Below are 22,221 nucleotides of genomic sequence, written 5' to 3' on the forward strand. Positions count from 1 at the left end.
TCGCGTTTCACATTATTTTATTTTCATTCGTTTTAATAAATTAAAATGGTACATTATGCATGCAATACCGCATTAGCCGTTGAGTTGTTCGTCTTCCACAAAAAGTATCAACACAAAATGTCCTTAAAGAGTTCTGATGAAGCTGCTTGGAAAAGGACAGTTGGAGAATTAGTCACAGCATGAAGCGATGTACATGGTTGCGGTTGCATAGTACATGGAATTTCCTCATTTTAAAACAGCATGCTTTTTGTATTGCACATTACTGAAACTTTAGTATACTGACATTTTTGTATACTGAAACGTTTGTTGTTCCAGGTTATCCCGTCGAGGATCGTAGTTTTTTAATGAGAATGCAAGTATACAGCAAATAGCATCTCTCAAAGACATTATGTACATGTATGTATTTATTATAAAAATAATCACCAGCAAAGATGTATCTTTTACTTTTTCCTATATTGAGATACATTTTTGATTTTTTCTTATCTTTTGTACATTTTTACCAAAGAAAAAAACATTTAATTGTTTTAAATGGTCTGGTTGAGTTTAAACCCATGTTATTTAATCAAATAATGAGAATTGTAATTCAACTTAATTTAGAGGCAAAAATGTAGCCTCTTAATTTCTTACAAGAAGACAAAAGAAGAGTACAGGACACGTGCTTTTTTTTCAGATCGGTAACAGAGACCTTTAGAAATTATATCTACACCATTCAAAGAACAAATGTTTTCTTTCCAGGGCATTCATAGGAAAAAGAGAGAGGTAAATTGTCATTTCCAGTCAATTCAGAAAATCTATTGGAATTCAGTTAATTAATTGTTAATAGAAAAGGAGATCCCCCAATGTTTCAAAAAGGGCTAAGACATGCTACACCCAGTAGCAGTAACCCAACCTTAAGTTACCAAACCCTCACAGACTGGTGGGACAGAGGTCAATGGGCTAGAAAATCCCTCTGATTGTCTCAAGCAACAGAGCTGAATCTTGGTTCTGGTTCTTGGTTCTGGTTTTTAATGAACAGTGAGTAACTCCCCATTCAATCAGCCAACACTCACTTTGGCCTGAATCACAATATGACAGAGAAGCTCATAAACAACAGCAGATGTACTTGTATTCTTTTGTTCCTTTTTCAGTCTATTGTTTTCAGTCAGTGAACAAACTAGCATAAGAGACATAGATATGAGCAAGGAAATCAACTGGCTCTAGGATGTTAAGGCACCACCTGCTGCGGGTGCTACAAATGTCACTACAGTACCTTCGACTCTATTGGAGGGAATTACACTAAAAGACAGCTATAACAAGTTAACTCTGCACATCTCTCTAACAATGTCTCAGAATACGCTGCCCCAAGAACTCACTCTCCCAGGATGCACAGGGAGGGACCACCATCTCCATCATGGTCAAAGCTCCAGTTTAGATGACCTATCCACCGCAGGGAAAACCCTGGTCCTGGAGGGTGGTTGTGTCTCTGTGACCGACCGGGTTCGAACCTGGGACTCCTGCACGCCAAAAGTGTGTATTAGCCCACAAAACTAAAGCCTAGGCATTGGATCGGCGAGCCAATGCAACTAGTCACCGACCCCCCTTGGGTACAACTGCATGCTTCTCATCTCAACAAAAACTCCAAAAACCCACAATTACTGAAAAAAATTTGTTGCTAGAAATAAACTAACCAAATTAATTTATTTCATTTCCATGTTCATGTATTTAAATACCCCCCAAAAGTTCAGATAACCCACTCTCAAGTAATTAGACTGCACCTATTTTGCACCAATGTGTGCTCTCCCTCTTTACACACCCTCTATTTTACACAGGGATATTACTACCAAAGGGAACATTACTTTTTCAAGTCAGGGAAAACATGCCAGCTACACAGAGAATCAATGATCATGATGCAAAGGACCCTGGGAAGACACCATCCAACGTTAGTGGAGCAGCATGGACGGTCATCCAATCAAGAGGCTGGCCAGAGAGAAACACAGGAAGCAGCATGGACGGTCAACCAATCACAAGGCTGGCCAGAGAGAAACACAGGAAGTAGCATGGACAGTCATCCAATCAAGAGGCTGGCCAGAGAGAAACACAGGAAGCAGCATGGACGGTCAACCAATCACAAGGCTGGCCAGAGATGAGGCGAACTCTGATTGTTTGACACCCCTGCTTCTTGTTATAATACCTCTATGAGTCTCTGACACAACTGAATCAGAGCAGCGAAAAATACTGAGATACGCAAAGTATCGACTGTTGCCGAAGAAAGGCCAAGCTAGACAGCTGTTCAAATGGCACATACAGTATCTGACATGTGAAAGCACTTGTTAACAAAACAACCAAATACTCCACATGCTCCTCTCAGGAATCAGTAAAGGTCTGGAAAAATACCACTGCCAGTCATGGTGGGGCAGGTCTACGTATACAACTCCCCATGACAACAGACATGTACTGTAAGTGAATATATTGACGATACTAGCGAAACTCTCTCAGTCAGCATGCAAACAACTGAACGGTCTGGGGACTCTTGGGGTAAGACCACCAGCTTTCAGCAGTGACTCCACCACTTGCTATGGCGACTAATGGGGGGGTTGTGGGTACCCGCTAGCTAAAATAGCTTAGCTCGTTGTTAGCTTAGCAAAGTCCAAATCTCATACTACTTTCCTCTTCCACCCATCTCTTTGTGTGGAGAACACAGGAACTAGGAAAGTCCCCTTGTGAGGAAAAGCAACTCAGTCATATGACTTGTATTAACTCAGTTATGTAGCATTAGCATCATATCCTTCTTCCTCATCCTGACCACATTGCTTAACAGGGGTCCCTGCCAGTGCCAAGGCAAGACTGAGACAGAATGGGAATGAGAGGTGATTGGAGGTTTTGTTCAGGAGGGCGGGACTACTCCTCATCTAACGCCTGAAGTAAAACAAATAATCGAAAACAACAGAATTGGACACAATATTTTGAACAGGAACCATTTTGACTCTGTTGCCACCAGAGAGTTGACTTGAGGCCTATAAGGGTTGTGAAGCTGGGACGTCATTCGGGCTCAAAGCCTGTGCCGGGAGTCGTGGCTGTAGCTGCCCGGGGAGGAGCGGTTGCGGTGGGGCTTGTAGGAGTCTTGGTAGGGGTCCTGGTAGTCCTGGTGGTACGGGTCTTGGTCTCGGCTGTGCTGTGAGCCCGACGACATGCGGTTGCGTCCCTTGTGCGCCCGCTCGTTGTGGTAGTTCTCGTCTGCGGTCATTAGGTTGCGACGCTCGTTGGGCGTGGAGTGGTCTCCCGTGTGGTTGCTGTGTTGTCTTATTCTTTGAGTCTGCTGGTTCACCTCATACACACACAAACAACCCCTTTTGTTACATTTCTGTATGTTACACTGGGCACTAAGCAACTCATCGAACTGAGGACAATTAACTGTCTCCCCTTAAAGGGACATCACACTCCAAACTCAACATTTTTGGACAAACTTTGATTTAGGAGTGTAATGTCGCTTTAACCCCATAGCGCTGTAGCTATCTGTTGATGACCAACCTGCAGTCCAGAGATGGTGGTGGGGTAAGGAGTGAGGGCGGTGGGGCCCAGGTTGCGTCCCAGCAGGGGGTTGAGCGGCGTGGCCATGGAGGTGTGTGTGGCCTTCCAGTAGGCCTCCAGATACTCAGCCAAGTGTTCACACGCATCCTCCAACTGGTTCTCATCCAGGATGATGTCAAACATCTCCTGTTAGAGGGGGTGAAGAGAGGGAGAGAGTGAGAGAGGGCGAGTGAGTGAGAGAGGGAGTGAGAGAGAGAGGGAGATGGAGAGGGAGTGAGAGAGAGGGACAGAGAGGGCGTGAAAGAGGGAGATGGAGAGGGAGTGAAAGAGGGAGATGGAGAGGGAGTGAAAGAGGGAGATGGAGAGGGAGTGAGAGTGGGAGATGGAGAGGGAGTGAGTGAGGGAGATGGAATGAGAGAGAGAGGGAAATGGAGAGGGAGTGAGTGAGGGAGATGGAGTGAGAGAGAGAGGGAGATGGAGAGGGAGTGAGTGAGTGAGAGTGAAAGATGGAGTGAGAAAGAGAGGGTTTGGTGAAACAGGCTCGCATGATGAGTAACGTGGCATTAGAGCTGAGCTGACTTGTTAGCTCCCTAAACTAATGCCTAGGCTGTTTTGACCTTCACAGAAAACCTGGGTTCACACCCCAGTCAGTCACACAAACTGAATATTGTAATTTTGTCACTTGATTGTTAATAGACCTTTTCAATGGCCCTGTCTTGAATCAACCTCAAGCAATCCCAGGGAGACATTGTTGGAGGTTCATGTAGAAAGAAGACACCTTGAAAAGAAGCAATGGTTGGTGTAGATTAAAGAGACAGTATGCTGGGTGGTGTAGATTAAAGAGACAGTATGCTGGGTGGTGTAGATTAAAGAGACAGTATGCTGGGTGGTGTAGATTAAAGAGACAGTATGCTGGGTGGTGTAGATTAAAGAGACAGTATGCTGGGTGGTGTAGATTAAAGAGACAGTATGCTGGGTGGTGTAGATTAAAGAGACAGTATGCTGGGTGGTGTAGATTAAAGAGACAGTATGCTGGGTGGTGTAGATTAAAGAGACAGTATGCTGGGTGGTGTAGATTAAAGAGACAGTATGCTGGGTGGTGTAGATTAAAGAGACAGTATGCTGGGTGGTGTAGATTAAAGAGACAGTATGCTGGGTGGTGTAGATTAAAGATACAACATGCTGGGTGGTGTAGATCAAAAAGACAGTATGCTGGGTGGTGTAGATTAAAGAGACAGTATGCTGGGTGGTGTAGATTAAAGAGACAGTATGCTGGGTGGTATAGATTAAAGAGACAGTATGCTGGGTGGTGTAGGTTAAAGAGACAGTATGCTGGGTGGTGTAGATTAAAGATACAACATGCTGGGTGGTGTAGATTAAAGAGACAGTATGCTGGGTGGTGTAGATTAAAGAGACAGTATGCTGGGTGGTGTAGATTAAAGAGACAGTATGCTGGGTGGTGTAGATTAAAGAGACAGTATGCTGGGTGGTGTAGATTAAAGATACAACATGCTGGGTGGTGTAGATTAAAGAGACAGTATGCTGGGTGGTGTAGATTAAAGAGACAACATGCTGTTAGAGAGTCACTCACCGGAGGACACTGGGCCAGTTTGTCAGCTGCCACCAGCTGTACGTTCAGATGCTTGCTCTGGGACTTCCCTCTGGACTTGACCAGCCTCTGCAGAACCTAGACAGTGGGAAGACATTTAAACATGTGTTAGATAGTGTCAGACCTCTGTTCAAATGCCCTGGCCCCCCAATGGTGGAACAAACTCCCTCACGACGCCAGGACAGCGGAGTCAATCACCACCTTCCGGAGACACCTGAAACCCCACCTCTTTAAGGAATACCTAGGATAGGATAAGTAATCCCTCTCACCCCCCCTTAAGTTTTAGATGCACTATTGTAAAGTGACTGTTCCACTGGATGTCATAAGGTGAATGCACCAATTTGTAAGTCGCTCTGGATAAGAGCGTCTGCTAAATGACTTAAATGTAAATGTAAATGGTCCTGCTCTTTTCTAACGTAATGTTATATCTACACACGTTTTTTTACAGGAACACTGCTTTTCACATCTTTAACCAGGCAAACCGGTCAAATAGAATCATTTAAAATAAATTAATAATCCGTTAGATAGATTAAAGTGTATTTGTCTGATAACAATACACATGTATAACTCTAAAAGCCCTCCACTGATAAACCAATCAGAGTCTAAGCATGTTGACATTCATTTTCAAAAGGTCCCATTGGCTCAGTAGGTTATAGCGTACTGTATAATAGACAATGTTGACGGTTCTGTGAGTTGTTTAAGATGATGTGTTTGCTTCCTGGTCATATAATAGTATCATTACCTATAGTAGACATGGATGTGTTTCAAATCACATGACCCTCCAGTCCCTACCTTGGGCGAGGAGACCTTGACATGGACGATGATGGGAGCCAACGAGGTCTTGAGCAGCTGGGCTGGGTGATTGATGGTGTCTGCGTCCAGGATCACCAGCTGTAGGGACCTGGCCAGCTCAAAGATCCTCTCTATCTCACTCTGCACCTCCGCTTGGGGAACAGGATAGAAACAACGCAAGACTTTAGAATACAACATTATTGTCCATTCAGGATGGACATTTTACTTTGGCATCACCGTACAAGAATCCTACACACTGAAAACAGTCAGCCTAGTACACTATATATACGTAAACAAACAGTACACACTGACTCCCATTCCTTCATTGCATTCCCAATACATTGATTCATTCAAGTGGTGTCTAGTATGTCTAGTATGGATACTGGAACGTAAGCCAATGAATACGTTGAGCCTGTCTGGAGAACCAGATGGGCGGAGTTTGCACTTTTGGGACTATTCCATTGATTCCATTGTGGGAAGTAAGCTCAATCAAGCTAAATCATTCTTCTTTAGCCGGGTCTCATAGAGATGCTAGCTACAGAGAAGAGTAGGCAACCGTCTTCGATACACAAGGAAAACTCAAAAGACTCCTACAGTAAAATAGATACATGATGGAGGTACATACCTAAACTGGACCTGGTGTTTGATCTCTCGATGATGGCCCGCTTGCTGGGGTTATTCAGAACAGACCTCTTGGCTAATGATATATCTGCTGTGACTCGTGTGATAGATATCCTGAAATGGTCAAACAAAGACACCAATTTAGGCATTTAATTTTGTATTTATTTAACTAGGCAAGTCAGTTAAGAACAAATTCTTATTTTCAATGACGGCCTAGGAACAGTGGGTTAACTGCCTGTTCAGGGGCAGAAGGACAGATCTGTACCTTGTCAGCTCGCGGATTCAAACTTGCAACCTTTTGGTTACTAGTCCAACGCTCTAACCACTAGGCTACCCTGCCACATTCAGTGGGCAAATACTGTAAACCTTATTTTGTAGACAGACACTCCTTTACTGAAGCTGTATTCCATGTGAATTTCGAGGCCAATCTATCTCCAAGGGCTTCATAAGTCAATGTTAATTTAGTGGAACCGAGTTTAAAAATAAACAGACAAAAGAAAAAAAGAAAAAGAAAGGAAGAGCACGATTTAATTTACCTGCCGTCAAATCTATGCTTGAGGAAGTCAAAGAGTGCTTTCTGCATCATATCCGTCACCTGTGGAGAAAGAGAAGCCAAAAGAGGAGAAATTGTGAAGAGAGAGAGATTGGGAGAGAGTGAGAACGAGAGTGAGAACGAGAGTGAGAAAGAGACAGAGAGAGAGTGAGAGACAGAGAGAGACAGAAAGAGAGAGAGGGGGAGAAAGAGACAGAGAGAGAAAGAGAGAGAGACAGAGAGAGGGAGACAAAGAGAGACAGAGAGAGAAAGAGAGACAGAGAGAGAAAGAGAGAGAGAAAGAGAAAGAGAGACAGAGAGAGAAAGAGAGAGAGGGGGAGAAAGAGACAGAGAGAGAAAGAGAGAGAGACAGAGAGAGGGAGACAAAGAGAGACAGAGAGAGAAAGAGAGACAGAGAGAGAAAGAGAGAGAGAAAGAGAAAGAGAGACAGAGAGAGAAAGAGAGAGAGAAAGAGAAAGAGAGACAGAGAGAGAAAGAGAGTATGGTTAAAAAAGAGAACATTTAACTCTAACAGCCATGACATCAAGCAAACTTCCTGGGAAATCATTTATCAACTGGGTGTTCCTCACGGCCAGAGCACATGGTGCTAAGATGTCCCATGACGACAGCCTACGTGCAACGGACCATTTATCATTCTAACAATTCTATTGTAGCAGTTCTGATATTCAGTCATTTGACAGGGGGATACTGAAAATCATATCAAACATGCTATTTCATTTAATAGAGTTCTACCCTGATACTAAACAACTACAACTTCTACTGGATGAGTGCAATAGTGAAGCAGGATTTGGGGTCAATTCCATGATATTAAATTTACATTTACATTTAAGTCATTTAGCAGACGCTCTTATCCAGAGTAAATGTTTTATTTAACTAGGCAAGTCACTATCAGTCAACTCACTAGATAGATTCATATTATGTTACTGAAATGCAATGGAAAGTCCTCATAGTCAACAATAGACTAATTTCAGTCTAAAATGGATCTCCTGAAATGACTGAAGTTAGATGGTATCATGGAACTGGTCAGAGGCCTGCCAGTAAGGATGGTGGCCTATACAAAGATCCTTTAGTGGCTGGTTTAACAGCAGTCTAGTCTAGACACACAGTGATGCTGCTTCCAGGGGTTCTCCTCTCTACTCTCTCTTCTCTTTCCTCTATCTCTCCTCTCGCCTCTCTCTTCTTTATCTCTCTTCTCTATCTCTATCTCTCTTTTCCATCTCTCTCTTCTCTCTTATCTCCTCTCTCGCATCTCTCTTCTCTCCTTCTTTCCTTTCTCTACTCTATCCCTCCTCTCTCTTCTCCTCTCTTTCTAATTTCAAACGATACTCTACTTCTGATGCTGAGCGTTTGCACCCAGAAGGTTGTTACCGTGGCAACAGAGCACACTGTGGGATGAGGCGACTGATTGTGTATCCTCCATGCAAGGAGGGAGAGAAAGAGAGAGAGCGAGAGGAAAGAAACTCCCTGTACTATGGTGTTCTGAGAATGACTAGAAAAAACATCAACAAAGCACCTCACTCAGCAGTCTAAATATAGACTCTAGTAGAGCTCTAACAGGCCTGTGTCAACACAGCATTAGAAAAACATTGCCTGCATATAAACATGAATGATTATAAACATGAAGTCAATAGAAACATCATCCAGCCATGAGGAGCTCTTCTCTCAATGAGATGTGATCATGACAGCCGCAACAACAATCATTTAACATGATGCACTGTTAATGTCATTCCACCAATGGGAGCTCTAGGATGGGCCCCGTGGGAGGAGTCAGAGGATGATCATGTGACTCGATGGCCGCCGCTGCTGCTGCTTACCTCATAGCCCTTGAGGGAGGGCCCCACCAGCACCACAGGCCTCATGGATGGCACCACGTCATAAGGGGGGACGTGTTCAGTCTGTAACAAAGTAACAAAGGAATCAGTGGAGCAGGGGGGAGGGGGCCTCTACTCAAAACCCATTGGATGAGAAGTCAGAGGGGAGGGACCTTTTACCTTCTCATCCAATGGGTTTTGAGAATGAGATGAGGAGAGAGGACAAGGAGTCAAGGAAATGCAATTGAGATTTTCCCACAATAATAAAATGGAATCGATGCAAACCACAGTATGGGATGTATGGATGATTGGGACAGCACAATCTGACTCAAATCTATTTCAAATGTTGTTGTTTTCTTTCTTTATTTAACTAGGTAAGTCAGTGAGTGGGATGTTAGATGGGAAGGGATGTTAGAAGGGATGTTAGATGGGATGTTAGATGGGATGTTAGATGGGATGTTAGATGGGATGTTAGATGGGATGTTAGATGGGATGGGATGTTAGATGGGATGTTAGATGGGATGTTAGATGGGATGTTAGATGGGATGTTAGATGGGAAGGGATGTTAGAAGGGATGTTAAAAGGGACGTTAGATGGGATGTTAGATGGGATGTTAGATGGGAAGGGATGTTAGATGGGATGTTAAAAGGGACGTTAGATGGGATGTTAAAAGGGACGTTAGATGGGATGTTAGATGGGATGTTAGATGGGAAGGGATGTTAGATGGGATGTTAGATGGGATGTTAGATGGGAAGGGATGTTAGATGGGATGTTAAAAGGGACGTTAGATGGGATGTTAGATGGGATGTTAGATGGGAAGGGATGTTAGATGGGATGTTAGATGGGATGTTAGATGGGAAGGGATGTTAGATGGGATGTTAGATGGGATGTTAGATGGGATGTTAGATGGGACGTTAGATGGGATGTTAGATGGGATGTTAGATGGGATGTTAGATGGGATGTTCGATGGGATGTTAGATGGGAAGGGATGTTAGATGGGGTGTCAGTTTGGATGTTAGACGGGATGTTAGCAGGGATGTTAGAAGGGATGTTAGATGGGATGTAGGATGTGCACTGTACTATTGTAATGTAGACAGCTATAGTTGATGGAGACAGTTTGGTTTTACCATCACCCACTTACCACTTTTTGTTTCTGCTTTCCTGTGAAGTAAAACAAAACAGAATTGTCAATGTCTTGTAGTATTGTACTGTATCATAAGTCACCTTAACTTGTCAGGTCAGAGACCTGATGATCCTGTGATGATCAGAATGTGATTTACAGGAAATACATTTTCAACCGAGGATTATAACTGACACACGAAGTAAACATATACCCTTTAGATTCATCATCAAACATATAAAAAATGATCCTAATATCCTATGAGGCATATTCACAAAGTCACATGACTGAAGTTCAGGGGGTCAAAGTCTTGTCGATGGGTTCACCCTGTGGTAAGCCAAGTTTCAGAGCGCCTGCAGTCCTCAACTGGAGGAAGAGGATGGGAGAATACACTATATATATACACACTCTATGGATCCACAACCCAGCAGGCAAAAGTTGGTATGGGATGTTATAATGGCATCATATTCTGGTTGTAAACTGGTTTTCTGATTACTGGATTTCTGTAAACTTTCATACTTTGGTTGGTATCTGTTCAGATTACAACCAGTTAAAGACGTCTTTCTCTGATTGTTAAAAAGACGTCCAAAAAAACGTCCTTTTACAACCATAATACAACTTGACCATGATGTCACAAAAAGACGTCACAATGACGTTGTTGCAACCAGTTTGCCCGCTGGGAATCATTTATCTTAGGTTCTATGGAGAGACATGGGAAGGCTTAAACACTAAGCAATCCTTGCTCTACGTCTCATGTTGCCTTGACAAAGTTGTCTAGTTCTTCTCTAACCTAGCGGAGGGCCAGTAGGGGAGGACAACGTCCCCCCATCATGTCTAAGAGGCTCTCACCTGCAGAGGAGATAAGGGGTCTGATCGAGGCGGACACCTCATCCTCTACACTTGAGGAAGAATTGCCTCCAGACTTACTGGAAAAGACAAGAGGGAGATAAAAAGAAACACAAGAATCACAGAATTAATGTGGCGAACGGCGACGGGGTTCTAACTGCAGAATCCAGGCCTCATAGGGTGAACGAAGGACTCGAGGTGAGCCTCTCAACTCATCCCAAGTCTAGTCCTCTCATTACGCTGAATTAGTGTTAAAACTGAACAGGCCTAGTGCCGCGAATGGCTCTGAAGGCTAGTACAGGAGACAAACCACTCGTGACGGGAGCGTCCAGAGCGATTACACAGACAGAGCAGCTAGGTCGCTAGAAGAACCAAAGCATTACTGATTATTAAGGTCAGAGACCTTATAAATATTTAGGTTGTTCTATTCTGGATATGGATGGAGAGAAATGTAATTATTCTAAATGATCTGTAACACTTCCTATGAATACCCTCTTTATAACACATCATAAGCACATTTATAACCAAATGAGTTGTACTAATTTGACTAATTTGTCATAACCGAATCAGTTTTACTAAACTAAACATAGCACTGCTGGCCCCTTCCTAACCCCCTTCCCTGGGTAACAAGGTCTCTCACTGAGCGAGAGAGGACTGGTGATGGGCTGCCTTACCCTTGGACTCGCCCTCTCTTCTGTTCCTGCTGGATGCGGATGTTCTCTAGCTTTAGGGGACTGGGGATGAAGCCGATCTCACAGCCCTCCTTGACCAGCCGGCCGATCCACCAGTCGTTGTTGAACTTCTGGATGGGTTGGGGGTGTGGTTGAAAAATCAATTTCAGTACGTTTAAACAGGCAGTCCAATTATGATTTTTTCCCCCCACTAATTTGTCTTTTGACCAATCCGATCAGTTCTGAAAAAGATCTAATGTGAAAGATCTGATGTGATTGGTCAAAAGACCAATTAGTGGAAGAAAAGATCAGAATTGGGCTGCCTATCTAAACGCAGCCAAAATGACATGAACATAAGGAAATAAGCAGTTTTATCTCATTTGAACAGACAGTGAGTTTGTTTCAGAACACAGGTACTAAATTCAGTGTATATGCCTTGCTGTTGTCATGACTGTACACGAGAATCCAAATAGGTCAGACCCCCTCTCATCCGCAGTGGACGGGAGGAAAGAACTAGACGGGATTAACAACTCAAGTCCTGTTGTAAAGATTTAGGTCTCCCTCTCCAAATTCACCATAGGGTTGTGCTTTGTCTCAACAGACCTTTTTCCCGCTGAAACTCTAACATGTTCAAAAGCAACTACTGGAACAATATTTCTAACATAGAACGTGGGGAATGGTCTGAGGTGATATATAGAACACTAACGTCATTGTGTTTGTTATTTTGTGATGTCATTAAAAATGTTAGAAAGGAAATACTGTAACTTGGAAAGTAAACCCACGACATGTATGAAGTTTCCATAATATGCGTTGTGCATGTAATATAAAAAATGATACGTGTTTTTGTTAAGAGAGGGATGTGATTCGAGAAGCTATATGAGATCATTGTTTTACACAACTTTGTACAAATGACAAGTAATGCCCCCGAGTGAGGTCAGAGAGCGGGTCAGCATGACGGAACCACCCCTTTCGCAACAAACTATATAAATGAACATAATAGACCAGAAAAGCGTCAAGCTGCAGCTTTACGTTTAAAGTGGTTTGAACTGTGACTATCAACACGAGGTAGAGACGATAGTCACCTCCTGGACAATCACTGGTACGGTTGATTAGCTGTCCTAAGTAAAGTGTCTTCGAAAGCGAATTTAAGTAGGACCATTATACTACTCTGCTCAAACCATCATATTATGCTACTCTCATCACCCCAATGGGAACCATCGACATGGCTGGCTAGCCTATCTTCAAAGAAGCATCTTCAATATCGAATGTAAGGAAAATAAACTGTGTAGTTCTGTGCAGGACTGCACGACAAGTCACTGGATACCAGACAACTACAAAGAAGAACAACAGTAGAAGACTTGTTGGAACCCTTTTGGAAAATCAGAACCTTAAAAGCATGTCACAAAAAGGCCCAACTCCTTTTGCAAGTCGACCATGTCCACCGAGAGATCTGGCAAACCAAGCGGACGGCGGGTCATGTGCAAAGTATATGGTTACTGTAAGTGAGAGTAGTTTCTGAAAGTACCAATGTTAAGTGTCTCTGTCCCCCCCTCTCCCTCCATCTCTTTTGGAACAAGCAGCCACGTTGTTGTCATTCCGCTAGGGACCTGTTTTGAGCGTATTAGGTTTCTAGTCAATAACCGATGCAAAGTGTGTGTGTTTATCCTGTGTTCTCATTTAATTAGCTAGTAAATAAATAATTAAACCAATTTGTGTAGTACTGAATCATAAGTTAGGCTGGGGTTTTTGCAGATGCATGGAGGTTACGACTGTTCAGAATGATGATATGATACGAGGTTATGATTAATAAGTTGACTGTTTATAGATGTGATAGGTAAAGACCTTCAGTGTTTAATTCGGGAGATGGTAACTCTTTAAAGAACCGCTCTCGTGATGCCCCAGATCCTAATGAGTTAATTGTTACATGACTAATTTCATCGGATAACAATTAAACATTGCTAGGTAATTAGATAAATGTCTTCAGATTAATGTTAAAGTCAAGTCACAACACTGTTGTAATAGTGGTTGATAACGTCCCTGGGTCAAATACATATCAAATTCAGGAGGTTGGTGGCACCTTAATTGGGGAGGACAGGCTCGTGATAATGGTTGGTGAGAAATGAGAGGTATGGTATCAAATACATCAATCACATGGTTTCCAGGTGTTTTATACCATTCCGTTTGCTTCATTCCGGCAATTATTATGAGCCGTCCTCCCCTCAGCAGCCTCCACTGATTCTGATTGCTATGCTTAATCTAGCTTGTCTGGTACAATGGTATAGTCCGAAAACTGCACACTCTGACCTAAATCATTTGACATTGAAAAGTACTTCACAAATGTATTTTATCAAAATCTGGTTGATTGTGTGCCACAGTTCAACCTTGCCTCTTGTGACAAAAAACATTACCTCCTTTATGTGAAGGAAGTCCTTAGCATCGAATGAGATGGCGGTTGCTGGCACCGGCACGTCCTCGTCCAATGCTCCACAGTAGCTGACGTTGGTCTTCACAGCAAAGGCCACGGCTTTAGCCTTTGGGAGAGAGAGAGGGACAAGGGTCAGTCAGAAAGCCGCAAAGTATTAACTTCAGTTCACATGAATGAACTGTGGCTTACAAGGCTTAATAAAGCCTTCATAAACTCTTTATAATGCCTACATGGGATGCTTCACAAATCATTTATAAGCAAATGTCATACAATATAAGGGTGCTATATCCTTACATCTGCTTCTATGCCAATTGTGGCATAACCATCCTTTACATAGTACAGTCTTCTTGCTGCACAAGTCCAGGTACTACCCTCATATTTCACTTAGAACTTTAAAAAAATCTTTTATCCTTACTGAACACAACCTAGTGAGGTATCTCTCTCTATGGGTCTCACCTTGGCTCTCTCCAGCTGCACGGTGGCCTGCTGCTCCTTCTGCTCTCGGGTCTGGGCCGGGGCCTGGGTCCCCGGGCCCCCTTGGCTCGGGCTCTGGCCCTGGACCTGCCCCGGCACCTCCCGCTCCTCCTCCAGAGAGACATCTGAGTCCGATGGTCTGCTTGTGTAGGAATCAGCTGAGCCCTGCAATACAACAGGACAGGGACAGACAGGAAGACAGCAGCTGTCACTATGATCACAGCCAGCGTCACCGTCACCAGGACGTCACCAGGTGGAGGAGGTTGTAGCATGACGTTCTACAGTACCCATAATGCTCTGTAACTGTATCCAGTTTATCTTACTAAACAGAGGTGAGGTGATTTGGAATTGAGGGGGAGGGGGGATTTTCTACTCTTCTCACCCACGTACTAAAGGTCACTTTTGAGACTTTTTTCAGTGAGAACTTGAAACTGCCCATGGAGGTTATAGATTCAAATGATTTGGAAGACTATTTCAAAGAATGGCAGCTGAGTACAAATACCACTATTTAATACCACTATTACATCTAAAAAGAACAGCGTCAGTTTCACTCCTTCTAGTAGAATAGTTACGGTTATCCCAGACTCAGTTAAAGTAGTTAAATAGGTACCTGGGGACAATACTGTTGGGTCTGTGGACAAGCTGATTTATGAGTCGCACTTTAATCTGAGAGAGTCTCTCCTCCACTTTGACCTATCGGAGGCCTTCAAAGTGGGAATGGTCAAGACGAGTACGTGCTGGAAGTTTCAGAATAATCCTGACTAATATATTCTGAGATGACTGCAGTTTATTTTTAATTATCTTGGGGGCACTATTGTACCAGGAAGAGCATGTCTCGTGATGAGCTAGCACTGCCTGAGACTTGATTGCCCAGATGTTTGATTACCACCAGTTACACATGACCACCAGTTGGTTACACATGACCACTGGTTGGTTACACATGACCACTGGTTACACATGACCACTGGTTGGTTACACATGACCACTGGTTACACATGACCACCGGTTGGTTACACATGACCACTGGTTACACATGACCACTGGTTGGTTACACATGACCACTGGTTGGTTACACATGACCACTGGTTGGTTACACATGACCACTGGTTACACATGACCACCGGTTACACATGACCACCGGTTACACATGACCACCGGTTGGTTACACATGACCACCGGTTGGTTACACATGACCACCGGTTGGTTACACATGACCACCGGTTGGTTACACATGACCACCGGTTGGTTACACATGACCACTGGTTGGTTACACATGACCACTGGTTACACATGACCACTTGTTACACATTACCACTGGTTGGTTACACATTACCACTGGTTGGTTACACATGACCACCGGTTGGTTACACATGACCACTGGTTGGTTACACATGACCACTGGTTACACATGACCACTTGTTACACATGACCACTGGTTGGTTACACATGACCACCGGTTGGTTACACATTACCACTGGTTACACATGACCACCGGTTGGTTACACATTACCACTGGTTGGTTACACATGACCACCGGTTGGTTACACATGACCACTGGTTGGTTACACATGACCACTGGTTACACATGACCACTGGTTGGTTACACATGACCACCGGTTGGTTACACATGACCACCGGTTGGTTACACATGACCACCGGTTGGTTACACATGACCACTGGTTGGTTACACATGACCACTGGTTGGTTACACATGACCACTGGTTACACATGACCACTGGTTGGTTACACATGACCACCGGTTGGTTATACATGACCACTGGTTACACATGACCACTGGTTACACATGACCACTGGTTGGTTACACATGACCACTGGTTGGTTACACATGACCACCGGTTGGTTACACATGACCACCGGTTACATATGACCACCGGTTGGTTACACATGACCACCGGTTGGTTACACATGACCACCGGTTGGTTACACATGACCACCGGTTGGTTACACATGACCACCGGTTGGTTACACATGACCACCGGTTGGTTACACATGACCACTTGTTACACATTACCACTGGTTACACATTACCACTGGTTGGTTACACATGACCACCGGTTGGTTACACATGACCACCGGTTGGTTACACATGACCACTTGTTACACATTACCACTGGTTACACATTACCACTGGTTGGTTACACATTACCACTGGTTACACATGACCACCGGTTGGTTACACATGACCACTGGTTACACATGACCACCGGTTGGTTACACATGACCACCTGTTGGTTACACATGACCACCGGTTGGTTACACATGACCACTGGTTACACATGACCACTGGTTACACATGACCACTGGTTGGTTACACATGACCACTGGTTGGTTACACATGACCACTGGTTACACATTACCACCGGTTGGTTACACATGACCACTGGTTGGTTACACATGACCACCGGTTGATTACACATGACCACCGGTTGGTTACACATGACCACTGGTTACACATGACCACTGGTTACACATGACCACTGGTTGGTTACACATGACCACCGGTTGGTTACACATGACCACCTGTTGGTTACACATGACCACCGGTTGGTTACACATGACCACTGGTTACACATGACCACTGGTTGGTTACACATGACCACTGGTTGGTTACACATGACCACTGGTTGGTTACACATGACCACTGGTTACACATGACCACCGGTTACACATGACCACCGGTTACACATGACCACCGGTTGGTTACACATGACCACCGGTTGGTTACACATGACCACCGGTTGGTTACACATGACCACCGGTTGGTTACACATGACCACCGGTTGGTTACACATGACCACCGGTTGGTTACATTTACATTTACGTTTAAGTCATTTAGCAGACGCTCTTATCCAGAGCGACTTACAAATTGGTGCATTCACCTTATGACATGACCACTGGTTACACATGACCACTTGTTACACATTACCACTGGTTGGTTACACATGACCACTGGTTGGTTACACATGACCACCGGTTGGTTACACATTACCACTGGTTACACATGACCACCGGTTGGTTACACATTACCACTGGTTGGTTACACATGACCACCGGTTGGTTACACATGACCACTGGTTGGTTACACATGACCACTGGTTACACATGACCACTGGTTGGTTACACATGACCACCGGTTGGTTACACATGACCACCGGTTGGTTACACATGACCACCGGTTGGTTACACATGACCACTGGTTGGTTACACATGACCACTGGTTGGTTACACATGACCACTGGTTACACATGACCACTGGTTGGTTACACATGACCACCGGTTGGTTATACATGACCACTGGTTACACATGACCACTGGTTACACATGACCACTGGTTGGTTACACATGACCACTGGTTGGTTACACATGACCACCGGTTGGTTACACATGACCACCGGTTACATATGACCACCGGTTGGTTACACATGACCACCGGTTGGTTACACATGACCACCGGTTGGTTACACATGACCACCGGTTGGTTACACATGACCACCGGTTGGTTACACATGACCACCGGTTGGTTACACATGACCACTGGTTACACATGACCACTTGTTACACATTACCACTGGTTGGTTACACATGACCACTGGTTACACATGACCACCGGTTGGTTACACATGACCACTGGTTACACATGACCACCGGTTGGTTACACATGACCACCTGTTGGTTACACATGACCACCGGTTGGTTACACATGACCACTGGTTACACATGACCACTGGTTACACATGACCACTGGTTGGTTACACATGACCACTGGTTGGTTACACATGACCACTGGTTACACATGACCACCGGTTGGTTACACATGACCACTGGTTGGTTACACATGACCACCGGTTGGTTACACATGACCACCGGTTGGTTACACATGACCACTGGTTGGTTACACATGACCACTGGTTACACATGACCACTGGTTACACATGACCACTGGTTGGTTACACATGACCACCGGTTGGTTACACATGACCACCGGTTGGTTACACATGACCACCGGTTGGTTACACATGACCACTGGTTGGTTACACATTACCACTGGTTGGTTACACATGACCACCGGTTGGTTATACATGACCACTGGTTACACATGACCACTGGTTACACATGACCACTGGTTGGTTACACATTACCACCGGTTGGTTATACATGACCACTGGTTACACATGACCACTGGTTGGTTACACATGACCACTGGTTGGTTACACATTACCACTGGTTGGTTACACATTACCACTGGTTGGTTACACATGACCACTGGTTGGTTACACATTACCACTGGTTGGTTACACATGACCACCGGTTGGTTATACATGACCACTGGTTACACATGACCACTGGTTACACATGACCACCGGTTGGTTACACATGACCACCGGTTGGTTACACATGACCACCGGTTGGTTACACATTACCACTGGTTGGTTACACATTACCACTGGTTGGTTACACATGACCACTGGTTGGTTACACATGACCACCGGTTGGTTACACATGACCACTGGTTGGTTACACATGACCACTGGTTGGTTACACATGACCACCGGTTGGTTACACATGACCACTGGTTGGTTACACTTTACCACTAGTTGGTTACACATTACCACTGGTTGGTTACACATTACCACTGGTTGGTTACACATTACCACCGGTTGGTTACACATTACCACTGGTTGGTTACACATGACCACTGGTTGGTTACACATTACCACTGGTTGGTTACACATTACCACTGGTTGGTTACACATTACCACCGGTTGGTTACACATTACCACTGGTTGGTTACACATGACCACTGGTTGGTTATACATGACCACCGGTTGGTTACACATGACCACTGGTTACGCTCATATGTGAGCAGTGGTCCATAGGTAGCCGGACTGACCAGGAAGGGAAAGGGGGAGTCAGTTGTTCAACTGAATGCATTCAAATGTGTCTTCTGCATTTAACCCAACCCCTCTGAATCAGAGAGGTGCGGGGGGCTGCCATAATCGACAGCCACATCTTTCGGCGCCAAGGGAACAGTGGGTCAACTGGCTTGTTCAAGGGCAGAACGACAGATTTGTACCTTGTCAGCTCTGGGATTCGATCCAGCAACCTTTCGGTTACTGGCCCAACATTCTAACCACAAGGCAAACTGTCCGCGAAGGTTGGCTGTGACTACAGCGTGAGTTAAAGTATTGACCCAAGCCTTGGCCTTAGAAGAACAGAGAGTGAATCTACTAAAGATAATGTAACGTCGTTCGTCTGTTGAATGAAGAGAGTCAGACCGAAATGCAGCGTGTAGGTTATTCATGACTTTAATGAAAATAATCGCGGTACATGAAATAACTGTATATGAAAACAACAAACGAAACGTGAAACCTATTACAGCCTATCTGGTGACTACAACACTAAGACAGGAACAATCACCCACAAAATACAACGCGCACTCAGGCTACCTAAATACGGTTCCCAATCCGAGACAACGAGAATCACCTGACTCCAATTGGGAATCGCCTCAGGCAGCCAAGCCTAACTAGACACACCCCTAATCATACACAATCCCAATTAATACAAACCCTAATACGAAACACAACATATGAACCCATGTCACACCCTGGCCTACCCAAACATATACCAAAAACACAAAATACAATGACCAAGGCGTGACAGATAATCCAATTGGGGAACAACATTAACTCAAGTGTGTGTGTGTGTGTGTGTGTGTGTGTGTGTGTGTGTGTGTGTGTGTGTGTGTGTGTGTGTGTGTGTGTGTGTGTGTGTGTGTGTGTGTGTGTGTGTGTGTGTGTGTGTGTGTGTGTGTGTGTGTGTGTGTGTGTGTGTGTGTGTGTGTGTGTACCTGAGTGCCTGTGTATGTGTGTCAATATCGCTTTAGGAACGTAGAAAGTCTCGCAGTCTGCTAAAATCCACAGACGCTAGTCATAGTACAGCACTTTTTACAACAGACAAGCTATTTCTTGGGCTTACTTCAGCACGGGCTCTATTGAATTGTGTGGGCCAATCACTAAATGCCAGGTCTGGGAAACAAAAAACGAGGAGGTTTGCTTATTTAGAAAATAAGTGATTGCTCTGAAAAAATTGCATCTTGAGTCAATGCTATTGTGCTGATTAATAGATCATATTAAGGTTCTGTGATAAAAGTACTATGAGCCTAATTATTAATCACAATCTTTAAATGTTTTTTACCGGGTGTAACCTTTATGGCACAAACACACGACACAAATCAACCTGCACGGCTCTTGTTCAAAGTATTTCTGTTAGTAATAGTAAAAGCCCCTGTTTTCACACTCTGTCTTATAACGGTGTGCTATTTGTGAAGCACTCACAAGCACCCAACTGACATACAGTATATTATAAGAACACCCTGTTAGAACAATCCCCCCACACACACACACACACACACACACACACACACACACACACACACACACACACACACACACACACACACACACACACACACACACACACACACACACACACACACACACACACACACACACACACACACACACACCCAGCTCTTCTGGTGTTTTTGTAAACATTTATTCTCACGCCCCCCTCAACAAATACTACGTTCCTTTATATATATTCATTATATATCTTAATAAATAATTATAGCCGGTTGCTGGTCAGCCAATATATACAAAATGGATAACGGGGTATATGGGTAGTTAGATGGGTGCATTTTGGGGTACAGAATCTCTTCATGGCCATATTGTATGACTGCCGGGCTTCCAACGGAGCACTGACGTGACTCATGTCTATCTGACTCCAGTATATGACATCACAACGCACGCTCCTCTCTGTCCTCTCTGTCCTCAGCAGCAGAAATACAACACACTGCTGTTGCCGGGTGTAAAAATAGAAGCTTTGGCCCTTTAAACAAAGGCAGTAAATGCAGCAGGGCTATACCCTACATTTGGAGAGGCTGTGATATGAGGATACATTATACAATGATAACCTCACGCAGGGAGCGAAACGGCCCTCTGGGGGATAGGATATAGCATTTACACACTGCTCTTCTCTCGCTATATAATGCTATCTCCATCTTTGTGCTCCTACGTGTGCTGTGCATGAAATGGATGGCTACAGTGTACATTGTATAGCTATCATCAGCCATTGAAATGTGCTGATGATATGATGCAGCTATTCAGATGCATTGGGCTGATGCTGACAGACACATATTGCTACTTATTCTTATACACATCATCACTAATTACACTCTCACGACTGTGTGCACGCACGCACACACACACACACACACACACACACACACGTCTGACTGTCTTCTCCTTACATTGAACCCCCCCCCAGTCACCCCCCCAGCGGAGACCGCGATCCTTCCATCTACAGCATGAGACCGTCAGCTTACCTACAGTAAGCCCTGTGTTTGTGTGTGCACCACAGCTGAGCCACCTCCATCGACAAACACAAACACACACGCTCAAACACACACACACACGATCTGAAGCTAAACCCCCCCACCACTCACCGCCTCCGAGTCTTCAAATCCATGCAGGTACAAATTGTCATACATGGAGGTCTGCTATTTCCAAAAGCACCTCTAGAAGAATAAAAGGAAGAGGGGGAAAAAAACGAGAGAGGGAGGAGGAGGCTGTAGTGGAGGAGGGGGAACAGGAGGAGGAGGAGGCTGTAGTGGAGGAGGGGGAACAGGAGGAGGAGGGAGCCACCACAGAACACAGGATGGATGGGGGGATGACGGTAAAAAATAAATCCCTCCTTTTTCGGCCGGAAGAGG

At 44.5% G+C, this 22,221-nt stretch overlaps 1 protein-coding gene across 1 annotated transcript; it reads right to left on the bottom strand.

Moving 5' to 3' along the window:
* Positions 1 to 22,063, bottom strand: LOC124011405 (voltage-dependent L-type calcium channel subunit beta-4-like). Its single transcript, XM_046324743.1, has 13 exons — positions 21,955 to 22,063; positions 14,412 to 14,594; positions 13,939 to 14,061; positions 11,534 to 11,661; positions 10,863 to 10,939; positions 10,035 to 10,054; positions 8,897 to 8,977; positions 7,066 to 7,124; positions 6,534 to 6,643; positions 5,909 to 6,060; positions 5,099 to 5,194; positions 3,508 to 3,693; positions 1 to 3,307 (listed from the first exon to the last, which is right to left on the bottom strand). Exons 1-13 carry the CDS (start codon positions 21,997 to 21,999, stop codon positions 3,029 to 3,031), a joined length of 1,539 nt encoding a protein of 512 aa, XP_046180699.1. The 5' UTR covers positions 22,000 to 22,063; the 3' UTR covers positions 1 to 3,028.
* Positions 22,064 to 22,221: the final 158 nt, after the last annotated feature.

The sequence above is a fragment of the Oncorhynchus gorbuscha genome, linkage group LG23 (assembly GCF_021184085.1).
Source record: "Oncorhynchus gorbuscha isolate QuinsamMale2020 ecotype Even-year linkage group LG23, OgorEven_v1.0, whole genome shotgun sequence".
NCBI classification, from domain to species: domain Eukaryota; kingdom Metazoa; phylum Chordata; class Actinopteri; order Salmoniformes; family Salmonidae; genus Oncorhynchus; species Oncorhynchus gorbuscha.